The 21,504-nt window shown below is 37.5% G+C and overlaps 1 protein-coding gene across 3 annotated transcripts in view; it reads right to left on the reverse strand.

Annotated features, from left to right (window-relative positions):
- Positions 1 to 21,504, reverse strand: part of bahd1 (bromo adjacent homology domain containing 1) — a 31,481-nt gene that overhangs the window by 9,451 nt on the left and 526 nt on the right. The window contains exons 1-2 of one of the 3 annotated variants that reach the window (XM_058750094.1): positions 9,071 to 9,319; positions 4,117 to 5,667 (exon numbers count right to left, since the gene is read on the reverse strand). In XM_058750094.1, coding sequence (XP_058606077.1) covers positions 4,117 to 5,647 — 1,531 coding nt within the window. In that variant the 5' untranslated portion in view covers positions 5,648 to 5,667; positions 9,071 to 9,319. The other 2 variants (XM_058750093.1, XM_058750092.1) reach the window with 2 other exon arrangements.

Consider the following 21,504-nt stretch of genomic DNA (forward strand, 5'->3'; position numbering starts at 1 on the left):
GTGAGGTTGCTGAGTTTCATTTTTCATTTTGTCATTTAATGCGGTTCAGTCAATATGTGAGGTCAAATCAGCACAGGGTTGGAGGTCAGAGAGTGGAGGCACCGAGTGACTTATCTGAAATCATTTCAATTCTCTTTTTTTTTTAATTACTGTGTTACTGCCCACTGTAAAGAAGAAAGAATAATGACTCTATAATAGCTGATTAACCTGTTGTTTGTTTTAACCTGAAGCAGGATGGTCTCCTCAGGGACCTCTCGTGCAAAATCAGGCACGCAGGACAGATCTATCAGCGCTATCACGCTACACATCCCCTGAGGTTTGACATCAATGAACAGCAAACGCAGACATTTTATTACAATCTGGAATCCTGAAAATCTAAGAGGCAACAAACATAAATTGAACACCAATTCTGAACAAATCAAACAGCCCTCAGACTAAGTGCACACAATGACATGCGGTTGGAGCAGTAATTACACTGTCTACACAAATAAAGGATAACAATATTTAAGATAACCTTGTTCACAGGGTTTGGCCTCTGTGTATAGAGATCGCTTTTAAGGAATAATGCAGTCATTGTAGCTTCAATCAAGCATGAAGCGTTATTGGAAGAAAACTTCTCCCTACAGTATATAGACAGCTTTAATCAAATTGCACTCTCCTAATACTCCGCTTTTATTGCACACAGTGTTGAATTGTTCAGTATTGCAGATTGTGTGTGTGAGAGTATCTTTTCAAGTATACCCAGGTGAAAAGCAAGTACACTTCCATAATGTACTTAAAGTGCTCTATTTTCGCGCACTAATTTTGTACTTAATATACTAAAAATGATCCTTTAGTACTTCTTAAGGTCAACTTAAGATCATCTAAGGTTTTTCACTCAACGGTGATATTTTGAGACACCATGAATATGAACTAAAATGCACTTTTAACATACTATCTTTGTATTTAAAAAATGTATTTAGCTACCACTTGTAGTACACTTGAGTGTACTAGTGTATGAAAGATGGGTTCAAGTGTACTATAAGTGGTGACTAAATACATTTTTTAAATACAAAGATAGCATGTTAAAAGTGCATTTTAGTTCATATTCATGGTGTCTAAAAATAGCACAGTTGAGTACACTTAGATGATCTTAAGTTGACCTTAAGAAGTACTAAAGGATCATTTTTAGTATATTAAGTACAAAATTAGTGCGCGAAAATAGAGCATTTTAAGTACATTATGGAAGTGCACTTGTTTTTCACCTGGGTAAAGTTTCAAAAATTGCACAATTTGAACATTCATTTAATAACAAACCAAATATACCAGCTTTAAAGTAGTACTAAAAATGCTTCAGCTTTGCTTGTTTGTCTTGTCACGGTAAAGTCATGCTGTACCTAAAGAGAAACCCGCAGAGAGTCAGATTACTGTCTCATTAATGGAGATTACGGCGAATGAAAAATTACATTGTACAACTCAGCCGTGTGGTTAAAAACCAACAAGGGAGCATGTCTGCAGAGGTCCCTGCCTGCGCCGAGGTTCACAAGCGGCTGCGAGACCACAGCTGCTCACAATGAACAGACAGTTCGAGTCTCCTGCCTACAAAAATAACCAGCACCCTCCCCACCTGTGGCAATTACTCACATTCGAACCAGCAGTGAACAGACTGCAGGGAACATGTAGCCACAATGACATGACTGGGGAAGGGAATTTCATTTCATTTGACTCCTATTCAAGCTGATTTTTTTTTTCTTAAATCCTTGATGCGACCTCGATGGGGTTTCTCTTGACATCCCTTAAAGTCACTGTATTTGTTGTGTACACCTTTAGATCAATCACTTTAGAGACTGTGTGAGCTCATTCACAAAGACGTCTGCTGCTGAGACTGGGTCAAGGTTGAGGATACAAACATGGTGTAGAATGATGAATGTGGAAATCACTCCATCCACATCAGAAAAACATTTATTTTACGTTTATAAACATTTATGTTATTTTACATATTGATGTCATTTTGAAAACAAGTCTACTCAATTTATTTAATAATATATAACTTATTTTAATATTTTTATTTCATAATAAAGTTATGACAATTATTATTATTATTATTATTCTAGTCATATTGAATTAGTCAAAAACAGTGGGAATGTGGCCTGTAAAAACTTGAAAGAGGTTTGAGTTGGTTCTTGCAAAAGGCCAACAAAAATTTCATAAAACTCTGCATAGTAAATAATAATAATTTTTATTTTCTATGCACTCCTCACACTAACTCTAGAACAATTCTTTCCAAATATAGCTATAAGTCATCTGATGAAAAATAAATTTTTCCCCTCATATTTCAAAAGATATTGCAGAAAAACAAAATATTTCAATGCGAATTGGTTCTCAAGAAACATTTCTTATTATCAGTGCTGAAAACAGTTGTTTCTTTGCATTCTTTTAATGAATAGAACGTTGAAATGAACAGCATTTATTTGAAATAGAAATGTTTGTAACAATGTAAAAGTCATTACTGTCACTTTTGATCAATTTGGTAAGTCCTTAATAAATAAAAGTATTGATTAAAGTATTAATCTGACTGACTCTGAACTTTGAACTTCAGCGTATATAACAAAATTAGATTGCATTAATGTACAGTATGCATTTCAACTATGCTATATATTAAGCACAAAAAGTTACAACAAAAATGTTAGAGAGGTCATATGATGCGATTTCAAGTTTTCCTTTCTCTTTGGAGTGTTACAAGCTGATTGTGCATAAATAAGATCCCTGAAGTTGCAAAGGCTAAAGTCTCAAAACCAAAGACTCTGCCACGCCCCCCTAAAATAGCTCATTCAAACACGCCCCCACATCTCTACGTCATGATGTGGAAATATTTGCATAATGCCACCCAAATGTTCATGCAAAGAAAGGCGGCGTGGTTTCAGTAACCGCAGTAGTGTTGATGCAGCCATGTCAGGGAGACGCTGTGTGTTTCTGTGCGAAAGCAAAAGCACTTTATTTGGGCTTCCGAAAGTAGATGCAATTAGGAATCATTAAGATTACTTACAACAGAACAGCAACGCATTTTATGGACCACCGTTTCTTGAACCTAGGAGAGGAGGTAATTCTGACTTTGCTATGACAATCTGGCGCTTCTGAATCAGCGACTGTAAGTATGTTTTGTTTTTAGTTTAAGTATTTGCTATCGACTGTTCAAATGTGGAGTTTTGCACATCGTGTCTGTGAGAGAGAAAGAGAGAGAGACTGGGTCACATCACAGTGGAGTCGCTTGCTTGTGTACTGCAAACACATACGAGCTTCATCACTGTGTCTGTCACGCGACTCTGTTCCCCTTTTGGGCTTGAACTGATGGTAAAACTAAGGACATTATTAACTGTCTTTACATTTATTTTGAAAGCTGAAGCTTGCGATTATGGAAAGGGGTGTTACATTTCCGATGAGTGCTTGTGGTGTTGGGCCAATCACAATGCACTGTGCCAGTTTGCCAATCAGAGCAGACTGCGCTTGTCGGAAGGAGGGACTTTGTAGAAAACTACGCGTTTGAGAGAGGCGGGGCATAGAGGAACTACAATAATGTACAGTATTTGAAAAATAATGTGTTTTTTTGAACATTAAAGCATGTCAACATATTCTGTTACACCAAAAACACAAAATAATGATCTTTAAAAAAATCATCATATGACCCCTTTAACTGCTTTTCCAGTTTTATAAAGTTGTTTTAAATCTCTAAATTATAAAGCATAATAAATGTTTTCTTTTTTTCCCTTACAGCTACTGTTATTTCAAACCTAAATTTAGCCTTTAATATTACAACAAAAATATTTTAACCTCATTACACTTCCTTTCTGTTGCATTCTGTCTGTTTGGTGCACATGCATGCTTGCTTTAAGAAGTGTTTAAAGTTTGATGGCATCTTGTTAGCTTATTTTTTTCCAATTGTATCAGATGTAGCCCTACTTAAATATATAATGTGACACAGCTTACCTACTCTCTCCTCTGTACTTCAATCATAATCACAAGAGCAGACATCAGAGTTAACAGCAAGCTATCTCTCAAACTTCCCTATAAGTTACAGTTATGGAGGTAATTTGACAAAGCAAGAGACAATTTAAACTTTCATTTCATTTTCCATCCTACCTGTTTCCATTTTGTGCATGCAGCTGGAGCATCCTGCGTTGTACGAGCAGCCCCTGCTAGTGATGGGTTGCGTGGGTCTGTAGGCATAGCTGCTGAGCCTGCAGGCCTCTCCGTAACAAGTGCCCACAGAGTTACAGTACGCCGGATGAGGGATCCCCGTAGGATGGGACACCGAAGAGGGCAGCAGTTTGGGTCTCTGGACCCCGCTAGTGCACATTGTCAGCGGGGGTACCGACGAGGCCGTGTGGCTCCCTGGATTTGAGCTTACGGGAAGCGTCGGAGTCCCGTGATGAGCGATGTGGACGTAGTACCCAGGGTAACAGGGATAAGGATGGGCACCGATGGGCATTGCTGGATGCGTCAGGGTGTGAGGAGAAGGAATAAATCCTTTCAGAGAATGTTCACCAGTTTCCGGGAAGGTTTTCTGGCCGAGGAACAGGGCTAGTCTATGGCAGTACTCCACTGATCTCTCCTGGGAACAGCAGTAATATGATTTCACATCAGTCTCTGTTTTCTCTTCCTTCACAGGCTTGAGGGGATAGCCGAGCATGGATCTGCACTGATATCCGGGGCTAATAAAGCCATGGCTTCCTGTGCTCCCGTCCCACAATGCCTCAGTGTGGAGCGCTTGCTTCTCGCAGAGGCTGCAGCATTGCTGCGATACTTTTAACTTGGACTGACAGGCCAAGTTGTGCTGCTGTTTACGCGATTTCAACTGTAGCTGCTTCCCTCGCACTGCCCCATCTGTTTTACCCCTGCGCTTCACTCCCGAGGATGTGCTGGTCAGCTTGAGCAGGGCGGCTGCATTTAAACCTGCCAGACGTTTGGGAGCAGGACTGTTTAAAGTCTGCAGATCAATAGCATCAGACTCCGTCTTTGCTTTTTTTGGGTTTCGACATTGTTCGGTCTCGCAAGCGCGTTTCCGGTTGTCTTGGCCTTTTCTGGAACAATCATTATCTTTTGTTGTGTCTTTAGAGAGAGAAGTGTCTCCTTTTGTCTGTTGCTGCTTCTTTGAGAGTTTTGATGTCTGCTGGGGGTCCTCTCTGTCCAACAGCAGACTGTTAACAGCTTCTGCGTTCAGAGAGGCCAGCCGCCTTTGGCGAGGTTCGAAGATGAATTCTGTGTATAAGGCAGATTTATCAGGTTTCACTTTGCTTTTTGGTTCAGGCGCTGACCGGCAAGTCTTACAGGCTTTCTTGCGGCACTTGCAGATTTTCGCCTTCCCCTGCATTTCCTTCACCTGGGCCTTCATGCCGTTCCTACACGTTTCGCTCTCGTCCAAGCGTGTCAATACGACACAGCAGTTAAGGGCGCTTACTTCACCCAATCCATGTCGTCCCCTGAGAGGGTACAGCTTCCGGTCTCTCTCAGCGGCCTTTCCTTTTATCTCCTTACCTTTTCCTCTTTGGGTAGAACATCTTTTAGCCTTCTTTTCTGGCCAAGTTCTGTCCATAGTTGTCTGACAGCTCACCTGGTCCACAGATTCACTCTTATATCCACATAAAGAGTTCCTCTGCCGTGCATGGGTCATCACACTTTGCCATGCAAAACCTATAAAGGAAATATAAAGCATTGTTAATTTGTAATTTCAAAGCTGTAACCGCTGTGATTAAATATGTAGTGTGTACAGAAGCCATTACGACTTTCATAACCTCTACTAATTAATATTAATGCGACCGGCTATATGAACTAATGTTGAAAAATCAGCACAAATTTGGCCTTATGTGCCACCTTAATCAGTTTGCTGGTCTGGCAAGAGTTTATAGAATTTTAATTGGACAGGGACAAACATGGTCACTAAACTGCGTAGGTGCAATAAACATAATTTTTTAATGAGCATATGCTGTTTTGGTCTTTTGAATACTTGAATACATAAAATGCATGTGTGCGCAACATTTCTGAGATTTAACCCAAATCATTCCTTTAACACATACTGGCATCATGGGCGCAAGAACTGATTGCATTCATCTCTAATAGACCTGAAAGACTGCCATAATTAGCCTGTGTTCATTTTTCAAATGAACAATGATGTAATTGCTAAAACATACACAGAGGGACCACGAAACATAATATTATGACACTGAGTGTTAGTATGATTGATGTGAAAGCACCACAATGTCTGAAACTTAGGCCAGCTATTACCATGTACACTTTGACATTCTGCATAATTTAAATGCAAAGTCCACCCAAAAAATTCTGTCATCAGCACACCCACCCGCATGTTGTTTCAAAGTCAGTCGTGTCGCTTTATTTCTTCTGAAAACTAAAAAGAAAGGGAAATGTTTCATGTGCCCTTTTCCAAATAAGTACAATGACTGAAACTCCCAATGTCTTTAAAACAACATGACGCTGAATAAAAATGACAACTTTAATTTTTGGGAATTTCTTTAAGAGAAAGTTGAACAGAGACACTTCATTGGTAAAAAATAACAAGTCTGAGTGCCTCTAGTTTCTTAAGTGCTACTTAAATTTCTGTTCTCCAGATAAAACGCATATGATTTGCAGTTTTTGTGGGACATTTAAGGTAAAATTCTTTTGAACTTGCAGATGAGAAATGAATGCAGTATTCAAGGACATTCATCAATATCTCGTCATGGTGACATTCTGAAGATTCAATGTGTCCAACATGTTTCCCCAAGACCTATTGATTAAATGAAAGGCAAGTCAGGGGTCAAACACACACTGAGACATACAACAGTAATTGGGCTCCATATGAAACTTAACACTAACTGACACAAAACACTAACTGCTTTGACCTATTGACAAGTTCCTCTTCCTTTAAAAAGAACATAAGTCCTTGAAGCTTTCCAGCTGACATTTGACCTAGTAGCTATTATTATTCGTCAAAGACATCTTTTTTTTGTTAAATGCATCGCTGTAATTTCAAATATGATTTTGTATTTTATGTTCTGTATTATTAGTATCACTGTGCTCCACTATGAAAGACAGAAATGCTTTGAAAAAGTATGAATGCTACAGGCTTGCTTGGATTGTGTGAATAGATTCATTTATTCATGTGCTCGGTTATTAAGTTTGACAGCTGCTGTATTTGAAACTCCATCTGTCAAATAAAAGAGGTCATCATAACCATCAGTCAACCTCAGATGCATGCAGCGCACCCTTTAACAACGCACAGAGCAAGTTCAGCACCCGTGAAAGAAACACTTTTATGCACATTCCTAAAACCAAACAGTAAAATATGGACACAAAAAGGCATCTACCATAATTGACAACTGTAGCATTCTCTCATTTCACCAACAATCCTCTTCAGCAGTCCTACTGCTCTCTACCATTTAAAATCATTCAGCCATGTCAGATAAAGACAGGAATCATTCTGCGGTTCAACTAACCACAAAAGTGACTATTTTAAAATATTTTGACAAATAGATTGACCCTTATACTGAAAGTAAAATAACCAAACATCAAAGATTACAGTAGTGATAAATATCATTACTGTAATTAAAAACATGCATTAAAAAAACATCTAAATGTTGGATTTCCATTGGCTACCAATATAGTAAAATCTCTAGTTTACCAAGGATTAACATTAACCCAGAAATAAAACTTTTCACGCTCCCATAAAGTAAAATTCTTTGTTGAAAGCCTATTACTTCTCTTCCATTGCTCGTATAAAGACCATTACTGCAAATTAATCCTACAGTGCGAGTTCACAAATGTGAAAAGCTTTAAATAAACTTTCAAAGTGCCACTAAAAACTAAATCAACAGCCTGCAATTCTGTGAATGTCACAAGTTATTGATCTGGAGGGATGTGGGGCTCATAAAATAATAGACTAACTGCTGGTCATGTCCAATTGTGTGACAACACAAACTCTCCAATGAAAGGTAGCTGGAGGATGAATTGTTGGCACGATATTGTGGAAAATTAGAAGTTGCCTTTCTAGTTTCAGGAAGGGTGAAGGGAAATGGACTGCTGCCCGTAATTTACCACCATCCCGGGTGTTTTTTCGGGTTGAGGTCTCAGCCCGTGACTTTCTGGCAAATAACCGGATAGCCATCTGGCGTTTCGGGCGTAAAACGAAAATGTTAGGGAAAATGCGTCCAGTCTGCGCTTTAATCGATGCGGTTTAACGCGATATCTGGCGTTTAGAGACGAAAGAAGTTGCTTTTTCCTTCGCGCAATTTGGAATTTACCCCTCACTCACTGTACACAAATAGATGTTGTCTTTTTTCCTCCTACACTGCAGATATGGAGAACGGGAAGGTGTGGACTAGAAAAAGAGCTGAAAAAAGAAAGAAGGAATCGCATCTAAGTGAAATGTACAGCGCGATTAAAGTAATCCGGGATAAAGGCGGCAAGCGCGTGCTGGAGGTGTATGATGATGAGAGGAGCTTGCATGGCTCATAGGGCGTATCACACACACACACACACACTAAAAACAGCGCTGTTCGCCTGACGATCCCACGATTTCTGCCACCGCATACCCCCCAACAGCGAAACCGAACCAGCACGGCCAACTCAAGCCCGAGCAATTAACGTCAGCGCTGAAAATGGCACTAAACGGCCAACCGTGCGAATCAAACGCCGAAGCGGAAAGCGCTCGGTCGGTCCCTGCCGAAATTTCCGAGCTTCGCGATGGTATCCTGAGCACGATGAAAGAACAGTTTCGCAAGTCCAACTAAAAAGCGCCTCTCGAACCGAATTTATACAGCAATGACTGCGGATCATGTCTTGTTTCAGGCTATTTCCCCACCGAGAGCGAACGCGACACGGCGAGCGCCAGAGAAAAGCGCATAACCAAGATAAAACAGATTAGTAATCCTTCATTTACCTCGTCATCCACTCACTCCGCTGTGTTCCCGATCAAATAATCACATTCCGCGAGCGGCGAGGGTCCTGTTGTTGAGCTATTACAATAATATCGATGTTCAACAGTGAAATGAAACGAGGGGAGCACACACAGCTGACAAGACACGTTTAATCGGTGACCTACTTCCGAAGTAGCGTGCTGCTCGAGATAATATTCATGCGCTGCATTCGTGAAAGCCGCTGCTGCGCTGGGACGAGGTCTCGTTGGCATCACTCAGGTAGTTGAGTGATGAAAAATGCAAAAACGACAGGCATCGGATGAGGTTTAGATCCCACCGCTCCGAAAACTCACTGTTGGTCAGTGCTTGATCGCATGCAGTGAGCAAGTGCCTTGGATCAACAGCTATTACATAATGGACTGCCTTGGACTATCTGATCATCAGCAATACTCAAACTAGATAATGAAATAATAGCCAAGGGGTAAAAGTTTGCATGAGGTTATCAGGGCTGTCTAGGCACGAGTTTTAGTTTAAAAAGATGTGTTAATTGCTCAGATATAGTCATATTGAACTCCCAATCCTCTCAGGAACAAGCCCTACTTCCCTTATTCAAATCGAATTCAAACAACTGGTTGTTTTTTTTTTGTTTTTTAGATGTTCTCATTATAGAATGCTTGTCAAGCTTAGTTCTTTGTCTCTTTAATGTGAGATGCATTTAAAAACGTACCTCAGGCTAATACATTCATAAACATCACAATGAAAAATAAGTGCAAGTCATCCTATTGTGGGGTTTAAAAGCACTATTTCAACTGAAAAATGGTTAGTGTCCCTATAAATATTACAGAGATATGTTCTTAAACTCTTGCCCTCACTGATGTTTGAGAATGAAATATGCCTTTCATTTGCAAACTACACTATGAAGTCAGATTTAGCTATGGATTTCAGTTTTTTCTTTAAAAAAAAGTGTTGCTTATACTACTGAAAATATAGATTGTTCAATGATTTTAAGGAAAAGTTTCACACAATTTGTTTAGGTCTGTACAAAAAGACTAAAACAAGTTTATCTAAACAAATAATGTTTTGTTATTGAACAAACTTTCCATTGTGCAATATAGGAACTGCATAGCATGGGATGAGCAAGAAGAGACTGATTTCAGTGTTCTTTAAGTGAAACAACACATCATGCAGCCTTCCGCATCTCTTAAGTGCCACTCTTCAGCACAATGGTAACCACAAAACTTAAAAAAAAAGAAACTCTTCTAAATCTCCAACATAAACCAAAAGTCTGTAACAATGTACCTTGTTAACATGAAGGTTTTTTGCATTACGCACTGCATCACGTCAAGTTATAGTCGTTATTTTTTCACAATTTTCTTATTTTTCTTATTTAAAGTCAGATATTTTGTGTATAAATTATCTTAAAACAATATATAACAGGTGGATGCTGTTAAAAACTGCTAAAGAAATACTATTACATTAGATGTAGGTGTACATTTGCTTTGTTTTCAAATGATAAATTAGTGAGTCACTATGAGTAATAGAGGAAAATAGTTGAAGATCGCACTGTAAATCGATGGGAAGTATATCAGGTTTTACAGCTGCAGCATCTCCTCGTTAAACTAGTTTTCTAATGCCAAATTTACACAACAAAGGTGACACAGAAGCACTTCTGAGATGTATTTCCACAGATTGTTTATTGCTGTGCAGAGAGATGGTATAAATGCCTTCACACAGCGATTACAACTGTATTCTTTTCATATTTGGGGCTGCAGTGGGTCAAAGCTGGCCTAATTTAGTCTGGCCTTTATCAGGCAGTGCGTCTTTACACTGAGCAGGCATAGACCAGCCTTAACTCGGCTATGAAATGACACCTTTACGATAACTAAAGATAGCCAAAAGTGTGACTGTGATGAAGATACAATGTCTTAGAGAAATGTGAATAAAATACCCACAGAGGTACATTTAGTTACAAACACACCTGGGTGTTGGAATGTGAAGCTACATACCAAGTTGATACACTTGAGAGTGCTTAATCCAAAATGATAAGATAGCCAACAATATTGCAACAGAAATAAGAGGACAAAGCTTCTGGGTCTTTCAAAGGCTAATCTGAGAGAAATGCCTAAATTTTTTAACATATAAATCGATGGATTTAATATTCGGAAATACAAAATATTTAATTTAGGAAAAAACGAATGGAATTTGCATACTTAGACCAATAAGCTCAACAGATCAAATGGATAAGCACTTACAAATCTTCACAAAACTTGCTGGAGGCCAGATCTTAACACACACACAAAGAACCATTAACTAGGATCTAATGCTCAAAGATTCTTCCTCTGAGGCAGCAGTGTCTCAGATAAGAGTAAGTATCAAATAGAGATGTTTAATGAATGATCCCTAAAATGACTGCCATCCTGTTGATTACACAGTTTTAATCAGGGAGCCTTTAAAGCACATTGTGTGTGGCAGGATGGCAAACACAGCCTAAGCTATGGCATAAATCTTAGCAATAAAGTGGGTGGAAATATAAAACCCTTCTATCAAGCATCTGAGTCCATTAGTATCTTGAGCCGAAAAAGCTTTAGAAAATGAAACCGTGATTTTCTGCTTTATGAACCAATCATGATAAAAGCAAAGCAAATGTCTGTTGTCATCTCAAATTTCCATTTGACTTTTAAAATGGTAGAACACTAACGAAAAACAAATGAACAGAGGTAACAATTAACACTGCAAGCTAAGCTCATTTTACACTGACACAAGCTCATGGCATAAACCTCAAAGTAAAGATGTTTTTCCAGCAGATCAGCCTTCAGCTTGGCCTTCTCATAATTATCTTAAGCTACTTGAAATGTGTTTTCATGCCGTTTTAACAAGAAAAAAAAAACATTTGTAATTGGCTATTTAACTCACATCATTCAGCCTAATTTAACATATGTTTACTGTCTTTGATAGATCAGATGGTTAAGCAAAGGACTACGATTAAAGCTTGGTTGTACGCATGTAGATGCCAACAAGAGGGACATTGCTCATTTGAATTTCCCTATGGAGATCAATAAACTTCTGCCTGTTAGTATAGAAAATTGGTAAACAAAATTCAAACAGCAAAAACCTAAAACATTAATTTGTTTTAGTACCCTTTTATATGCAGGAGTGTAAAATACTTGAAGTAACTGTAAATCACAAAACAAACCAATAGTTCACCCAAAAACTGAAAAATTATAGGCTACTCATCCTCAAGTCAACAATTAACATCTTGTAGAGTGTATAGATGTGCGTTTGTAATAAACAGACATTTTTAACTGCAAATCATTTCTCCAGTGAACACAGTCATTCTGTCTGAATTTGGAATGAAATATGCACAGATCAAGCACCATTTCAAGCAAAAACAGCCCAAAAGCATTGTAAACATATGTCTTTAGATTTTGATGTGAGAGGGCAACAAGAGTGAACTTCTTCACTGGAGGAAGCATTTTTATGGATTTTGGCTGGTTAAAACATCTTGATGGTTTTATTTCTTACAAACACATAGCTTCTCACGTCAAACGACATTAATTGTTGGACTGGAGTCGTGTGGATTACTATGACGTTTTTATGAGCTGTTTGGACTCTTATTATGGTGGCACCCATTCACAGAGGATCCATTGGTGAACGAGTGATTTATTGCTAAATTTCTCAACATCTGTTCTGATGAAGGAACAAACTCATTTACATGGATGGCCTGAGGCTGAGTAAACTTTCAGCAAATTTTCATTTTGGGGTAAATTTTACATCCTTGAGTATAACGTACCTTTTGCACATCTGCCTAAAACTACTGACCAACACTATTATCCTTGTTTTCAAACGATAGGAATTATACAACAGCTGTTATGAGAACTAGGCTACAAAAATGCTCAAAAGAACCCGAAAATGAAGCTTTATCAGTTCAGGTGGCCTCGAGCACACTGGTGCCATGCGTTCATTTGCACACTGGCATTTGAAAAGCAGAGAATTCACAGAGAAGAGGCTGAAAAAGCGTTAATGTTAACCCACTGCGTCATCACACCAAGAGTGCAGCGGCACAGTCTGATACTGACACTAACACATTGTCCAAGAGTTCACTGTCCACTGCGCAACCTTCTGCCAGTTTAGTGACTCAGAGTAATCACTTTACTCCATCTCAGTGCACTAAAGTGGAGCTTTTTCCAGATAAACTGTCTCCAAAAATTGTTCCTCTCTGACAGCTTCCCATTAAATGCAAGATTTGTAAGTATACTGTATAATCGCTATATGCTGTATAGTGGTACTCGTAGAATAAATTGAACTGTCATGAACTGTCAGACATACATAGCAACATTCCAGAACAAAAGCAACAAAACATTTATTTGCACTTTAACAGTGATTTTTATAAACGTTGTATAGGCCATTTTTATAAAATAAACATTTTCAAAATACACTTACAATCAAATAAGAGAAATGTATATCAAAATTCAAAAAAGGTTTACTTCTCCATTAGAGATTGACCAATAAAGCCAAAACCAATCCTGCTAATAACAACAATTACTATAGCGAAACAGGCGCTTTCAGATTAATTTATTAAACCAGAAGAAAGGCAAAGCTTTCAAGCTACCTGGCTACGGTTGCTGGTGGATCTCCTGTTGATGACTAAAGCCTTTTTCAAAGACAATTCCATTTTGTTTTGTTTACTTTTTAGCTAATTACCATCATCACTGTTCATTACAGCAGATTTCAAACTGATGTTTAATCAACAAACCAATAAAACAACAGAGCATCTCTCAAACACACGTGGGACAGAACATACTGGTTGCATTTTGAAACACTGAGCTTTTCCTTTACTTTAATGCTATCTGTGTAGTTGTTCTACAGTCAAAGTGCTTGAAGATATACAAGATACACTTAGAGGTTGTCCTGGCAAACAAGATTAGACTTGATAGTTGACATTTATCATTTACAAACATCCTAATAACAAGCTTCATAATGTGACATCTGTGTGTGTGAATCAGCATGAAGGCAAACTGAACAAAAGGAACAGAAGGAACAGCTTCATTAGACATCGACTTGATGTAAAGTTCAATAACATTGAATAAAATAAAATCTTCATATTAGTATATAAATCACACTCAAATGAGAAAGATGAAGATGAGTCCTAATAAAGGGATGCCATCTAGCTCTCCAACTACCCTTCTTCATTACTGATGTGAAAAATAAGCTTAAATATTACTTTGGCTCTCCAAATTAAAAACATCCCGCTGATGCTATACTTTATAAAGCTTTGTAATACTTTACAGGAGAAAAAAAAGAAGAAGAAATACAGTAAAAACTTGCTAATAGGTTAACTATAAGTCACTTTATACCTTATGAAAAACACTAAATAATGTAACTTTGAATTAAATGTAATTTTATAGCACGATGGGTTTTGCAAGTAAATTATTACCATTTAATTTAAAATGAAAATCAGTAATGTACGTTAGGGTGTTTCATGTTACATTACATGCTATTTAGTTAAAGTTTATCACACTATTTTAGTGTCATGTGTATTACCCTGATGTAGGAATGTAACGCACCGTGAGCCGGTTGAAAATCGATTCAAAATGTGACGATTCATGGGGGTAGGAGTTTATATGAATGTATCTCTGAGGGGAACTGACTGTCATTAGAAAAGTTTAGATCAGGTGTGTCAAACTCAATTCCTGGAGGGCCGGAGCCCTGCAGAGTTTAGATGCAACCCTAATTAAACACACCTGATCCAACTAATCAACTCCTTCAGGCTTAATTGAAAACCGCATAGTATGCTGTGGTGCGTTCAAGTCATGTCGGATACATCGAGTTGAGCGCAAATGAACGCCACCACAAAGTCGTTATTACGAGTGGGAAACTCAATTTTCTTTAAGCCCAGAGTTTCCGAGTTGGGGGCGTGTCAGTGAAAAAACGTGTCGGATGCAATGGCAAAGACTAAAGATATGCAGCGTCGGTAAAGTTGTTGAAATGAATAAAATGATTATTTTTTGTAATGTACAATAAAACTATACAAGTTACATATACACAATATTATATTATTGTATAATTATAATAGAATATATAAATTATTCAGTTTACATCATCTTCATAAATTAAATAAAAACAGAAAAAAAAAACACACTGATGCACATTCTTCATTCAATAGTTTGTAGATGTTTGTAAATTCAAAAAAATAATTGAATTTTATGTAGAAAAGTTAAATCGTCATCTTTTTCCGACCAAAGTGACTTGAACGCACCCGACGTCGTGATAACGACTCATAAGTACGAACGTCCCAGGAGGACGCAGCACGCTTGTTGGAGCAGGGCTGGAAAAAACGCAGGGCTGCGGCCCTCCAGGAACGGAGTTTGACACCCCTGGTTTAAATGGTATTTTCTTTTTGTATAATGTAGCCTATTTGTAGTGTTCATGAACACAGGGCTGATTTGCAGCAGTAACCAAGGAAACACTAAATTTCCATAAGTGCCACCTGCTGGCAGAGAGTGAATTTGCATCTCATTCAGCTCGTCTGCTGTTTCTGTTTGGTTTAGATATGTTTTATATAGTATAGTTTACTACAACACTAAGTCAGACCATTTTGTTTTTGTTTCGAATTTCAGAATTACTGTTAGGTCCATATATATTTGGACCCTGACAATTTTTATAATTTCAGCTCTGTATGCCACCAGAACAGAATTAAAAATAAAACAAATCAAGATGAAATTGAAGTGCAGACTTTCAGCTTTAATTCAAGGGGTTGAATAAAATTACAACATAAAATGCTTAGGAATTACAACCATCTTTTTACACAGTCCCCCCCATTTTCAGGGGCTCAAATGTAATTGGACAAATAAATATAATCATAAATAAAATGTTCATTTTGAATATTTTGTTGCAAATACTTTGCAGGCAATGACTGCCTTGGAACTCATGGACATCACCAAAGACTGGGTTTCCTTCTTTGTGATGCTTTGCCAGGCCTTTACTGCAGCTGACTTCAGTTGTGGTTGGTTTGTGGGTCTTTCTGCCTCCAGTTTTGTCTTCAGCAAGTGAAATGCATGCTCAATCGGGCTAAAATCAGGAGACTGACGTGGCCATTGCAGAATATTCCACTTTTTTTACCTTCAAAAACCCCTGGGTTGCTTTTGCTGTATGTTTTGGGTCATCGTCCATTTGTACTATTAAGCGCCGCCCAATCAACTTTGCTGCATTTGGCTGAATCTGGGCAGACAGTACATGCCTATACACTTCAGAATTCATCCGGCTGCTTCTGTCCTCTGTCACATCATCACTAAACACCAGTAAGCCAGTGCCACTGGAAGCCATGCTCATGCCATCACACTGCTCCACCATGTTTCAGATCATGAGATGTTCCAAGCCTTCTCCACACTTTTTTCTTCCCGTCATTCTGGTACAGGTTGATCTTAATTTCAGCCGTCCAAAGACTGCTTTTCCAGAAGTGGTCTGGCTTTTTTAGATGTTTTTTTGGCAAAGTCTAGTCCGGCCTTGTTTGCACCTCGTGGTAAACCCTGTATTTGCTCTCGTGAAGTCTTCTCTTGATTGTACACATTTGACAGTGACAGGCCTACCTCCTGGAGAGTGTTCTTCACTTGGCTGAATGTTGTGAAAGGGTTTTTCTTTACCATGTTTTGGTCAGCAGCTAAAATAATAAAAATTGTGCCTGTGTCCAAATATACATATACCTAACTGTACACAATCTAATTTAGATTAAAAACTGCTCATGCTGCATGTATGCAGCATCTTTCTTTGGATCGTGATTAAAATATAGTGGTTGCCTCAGAAACGTGCAGCATTAAATAAAAGGATGCCGTTTCAAACCTGTTTGACTTTCTTTTTCTGAGGAACATAAAAGAAGATCATTTGAGAAATTTCTCTGTATTTTATTGTTCACACAATGTAAGTCAATGATAACCAAAACAGTTTAGTTGCCAACATTCTTCAAAATTTCTTCTATGTTCTGCAAAAGAAAGAAAGTCATAAAGGTTTAAAATGACATGAGGGTGAGTAAATGATGACAATTTTTATTTTGGGGTGGACTATTCCTTTAAGGAAACCCATTTCAACAATTAATTCACGTTTGTTTAATTTAAAGATGCTGTCAAGTTGAACACAAATGGTTATTTGCAGCTACACCCTATAGTCTGAAAAGAGTGTTAAAGATCTTTTAAAACATCTAAAGAAAGAGTAAAGTGATTCTGGATGTACACCGCATGTTAATTTGTTTGCTGGTGTTAGTTCAGACTCTCAGATGACAGTTTGTTGCCACTGAACTGACAGAACACCGGAAGTCAAACTCTTGTTAGTTGTTAAAGAGTCTGTCTTCAAAGGCATGAAAGACGCAGGGCAAAGTGCCCAGGAAAGCGCAAGGGATGTTTTTCCCCCTCATACATTCGTATGACAAATCTTGTTAAGATTACAGTGAAAGAATTGACTGCTTTAGATGCTGTCAACAATAGTTTGACTGGGTTTCCAGCTGTGTAACGACCAGTACAAACAACAGAGGCTCAATCTTGTGTTCTCGCACGCTGGGTGTTGCCATCTGTGATTCTGAAGACCATGTGCTCCACAAGCTTCAGGGGAAAGCCTGAGGTCTAGCCTGAAAGATTTTAGAGTGGCTCATGGACAGTGGCTCAGGCTTTACCGTCCTTTTAACATAAACATTTTAGCAGCGATAATAGACCAGGAGAGCTTCAACCACTTCACATTGACCACAGCTGCAAACCCGCAAACAGCTGAATCTGGTTTCGGTGGCCACTCTTACCCCCCCCCCCGTTCTCTCCCCGAACACACCAGTAAATTTCACAGCTGTGACTCTGGCACGGGTCTAGGTCGTGTCTGATGGGTTTAAGATTAGCCACATGAAACGTCTCTCCCCGTCAAGCATATGTGTGAGCTGTAAATCTCAGGGACGTATGTCCTCAAGCTAATGAAGAACATTCCATAGTGTCTTCATTCAAATAGAAATACTGTAATCAAAGTACTTTTGATGCAGCCTGAAGAATGTCTTGCTTTTGGGGTTTTCTGGGATAAAAAGAAGGGACATGTGAGTCTGTAACTCACATAACCCCAATCTCACCCTAAATTATCTTAATAAAAATGACACATTTGTTTCATATAGTGTCACCAGTGAGATACTGCATCTCTATAGGAGTCCAGGAACAGCTTTCAGTACATTGCCGTCAAGGGAAAACAACAATTAGTCATCGCTGATTAGTCAGCTGACATTTGGTACATATTTTGGTAGATGCAATAATTCAAAGCACTGTTTGGAAATTAACCCTTAAATATGCATGAGGAAGGAGATGATTTAAATATTTAAAATGGAGCATGAAGAGCTGGTTTATCTGGTCAGATTATAATTTTTCAGTGCAAAAATAAACTTTTTTTAAGTTGGAAAATATGGGAAGACTATCAACAAGTCTGAGATTTCATGGTCAAAGTGTGCAATATAAAACATATAGTTTGAGTATTAAATCTATATTAAAGTTCTATAGTAATACATTAAAGTGAATTTCATCACAATAGTATAATGTACAGTATAACAAATGAATATTTATTTTGAGATTTACTAAAGATAATCTTAATATAAAAATAGGAGAAATGAGCATGACAAACATACAAAATTCAATATACACTATCAAAACTATAATATATAGAATGATACCAATATATACTGTATAGTGCATCCCTAATTGCCAATTTTGCCAAAAATAAATTTGGAGGATTTGCTTGGTTCAAATTCTGTCTTTGTCCCTTAGTTCCACTGGAAGACATTTATATTAGTGCTGGCAGATCAGCAGCAAAGCGACTATATTAAATCAATAGAGCCTATTATTTTATATCTTGTTTGTATCAGCAAAAGAATCAATGCTCTAAAGATAAACTAGCGCATACCCTGTATCTCCACTTGTAATGCATGTCAATACAGTGAAGCCGTTGTGTAACCATTACAACTTTGTCTTTTTAAATCCAATTCTCCATGTCAAATTTTTTGATTTGATGTGCAACGAGTGGAGACGAGGCGGCCCTGTTATACTCCATGTTGTACAAATTTGGTAAAAGGGGTTATGGACCATTAATCTAAAAGTCAATTTGCTGCACATAAGCTGCCGTCTGTAATGGGATATCACTGATGATCTGCTCAGTGAAAAATCCTAATCATGCATACATGTTTGATGGATTTCTTTTTCCCAAGAGGTGATAATTCATGTTAAACATGAGCTGAATTGATTCAGCAAGAGACTGAGCTGAACTAAGTGCATTTGACAAGGAAAATAAGATGAGCACAAAAGAAAACTATTTCTATATCTGAAAACTGTTTGATATTTAATTATGATACATCTGTATCTATCCGTTTCTGTCAATACTGGATGCTTAAACTAGATTAGCTTAATGGTCAGAAATTAAGATGTCAAAATAGTAATAATTTAATAACACTGTTAAATGTAACGTGAGCAAATCTCAAAATGAATATCAATTTTTCATACTCTACATTATATTGTTCTAATGCCTAAATTCAATTGCAGCACATAAAATGAATGCTCTTTTAACATTTATTTATACAAAGATGCAGATAATTTAAATATCGACCATTTCTCAGTGTTTTAATATTAGTGCTTCCAATTCTTTTGACAATTTATGAAATGACCAGAGAAAACATGAGATTTTATATTCATTTCCATATGTGTAAAACTGTTTTTCCACCTGTAACCAATATTTAAGTCATTATTTATGAAAACATTCTCTATCCAGCCGTTTATGAGAGTCTCATATAAACCTGTTAAACTAAGTGAGGAATATAATTTACATTACATACTCTAAAAAAATGCTTTGCAGTAAAACACCTGCCGTTATTTTAACTTTTTAAGCATTTTATGGTCAAGAAACATTGCTTCCTATATACCAATCCAACTATTTACAAGGAAGGTAATACTCTTGAGGACCACAATAAATATAATGGACCCCGAAGCCCTAAACAGGGAATAAAACCTTTCCTAATTTTTAGTCATAGCGCTTGTTTCTTTTCCTTCAGCTTCAAGCTTTCCATCTACGTAATACCATAATTACTGTCACTTTATATTCAGCAGACCTGTGTGCTATTTATATACTCTCTTGATAGTAGCATTTAGACCGTAGGTTATATTTTACCTTGTCGGTTTAGTCAAAACATTTCACCTTTAGCTGACTGTTTTGGATAGTTAGTAGGAAATGTTTTGGAGAACACTGCCTTGTAAGTGTAGATTTTCAACTTTCAGACCACATTTACTTGTATGAAGGCATTTAGGTCAAACAAAACCAATGAAATGTAAAAACAAAACAATTCAGCATGAATATGTAGTCATTATTTTAGAATTCAGGCACTTAAAAAGGGCAGCCAAAAGAAATGTGAATTAAACCACATTGAACATCAGACTACATAACCCAACATCATTCAGAAATCCTATAATTGGATCAGAAAATGGGGCAACGGAACATACGCTTGCTCCTCAAACATGGCAACAGTATGAAAGGAGGTTCTGCATAATAATGGCCATAAAACTGGCAAGCCAGTAGCTGATCAAACCAACCAACGCACTAACTGAAAATAAAAAAACATGAGAAATATTACAAACAAAATAAGCTTACCCACCAGACCATCAGTCATGTGGCCTAAAATATATTCGTCATGCATGCCTTTTACATGTTTATATTCTGATGTCAGAAATAAAGCCTGTGCTTCATCACCTGAGACTCAACTGTTAGTGACAGCATATAAAATACAATTCATATATTGAAATACTTTTAAACAATAACTTTTTAAACAACATATCTACATTCTGTGTCATGAGCCTAATTAAAAAGGGTAATGACAACCGACATGTCAAAGATACCTGAGGTAAATTTGAAAAACTTTAGGAGAAACATTTTGTGAATAAATGAGCAAAACCAAAATGTATTAAAATTATTGCTGCACTCTTGATTAAAAAAAAAAAAAACTAATAAAAAAATAGTAGATAGCACTTCAAAGACAGAAAACTATAATGCCATCTCTAGTCAGGTCAATAAACAGCATCATCACACTTTATCCACAGAAACAAAAACATTTCACATCCCACAGTAGAGTAATAGCCTATATAATGTCATGAAACATGAAAAGTGTATTACTGCAAATATTAGTGCACCATTAGCTTATACTAAACTATACTTCAAAAAAATGTTCAAACAGATACACAAGGTGAAAATTCTTTTGTTAGGTGACATTCAATAAAAATAGCCTCAGTTCACAGAACTAAAGCTTTTTAGGATCCAATAAAATGAAGTAGGCTATTCAAGAAGTAAAGGACAAGTATCAATGTAAGTGCAATAACAATTTTCCCAAACTTCACTTATTTGAAATATGGCATTTGACTCTTCTACTCGAATAAAAGTCAGACAAGGAGAAGAGAGTAAACATGTCAGTTCCAGCGTTTTCGCAAGTGAACACCCAGCGTAATGAGTACAACCCGTGATTGCGTTACTAACAAACAAAAGATTAGACAAACAACTCATCACCTACACTGCGAGCGACGCGACAATACAAACTCGAACGCTCTCGTTAGCGCAAAAACCTTCGGGCGAATTC

The sequence above is a fragment of the Onychostoma macrolepis genome, chromosome 17 (assembly GCF_012432095.1).
Source record: "Onychostoma macrolepis isolate SWU-2019 chromosome 17, ASM1243209v1, whole genome shotgun sequence".
Classification (NCBI taxonomy): domain Eukaryota; kingdom Metazoa; phylum Chordata; class Actinopteri; order Cypriniformes; family Cyprinidae; genus Onychostoma; species Onychostoma macrolepis.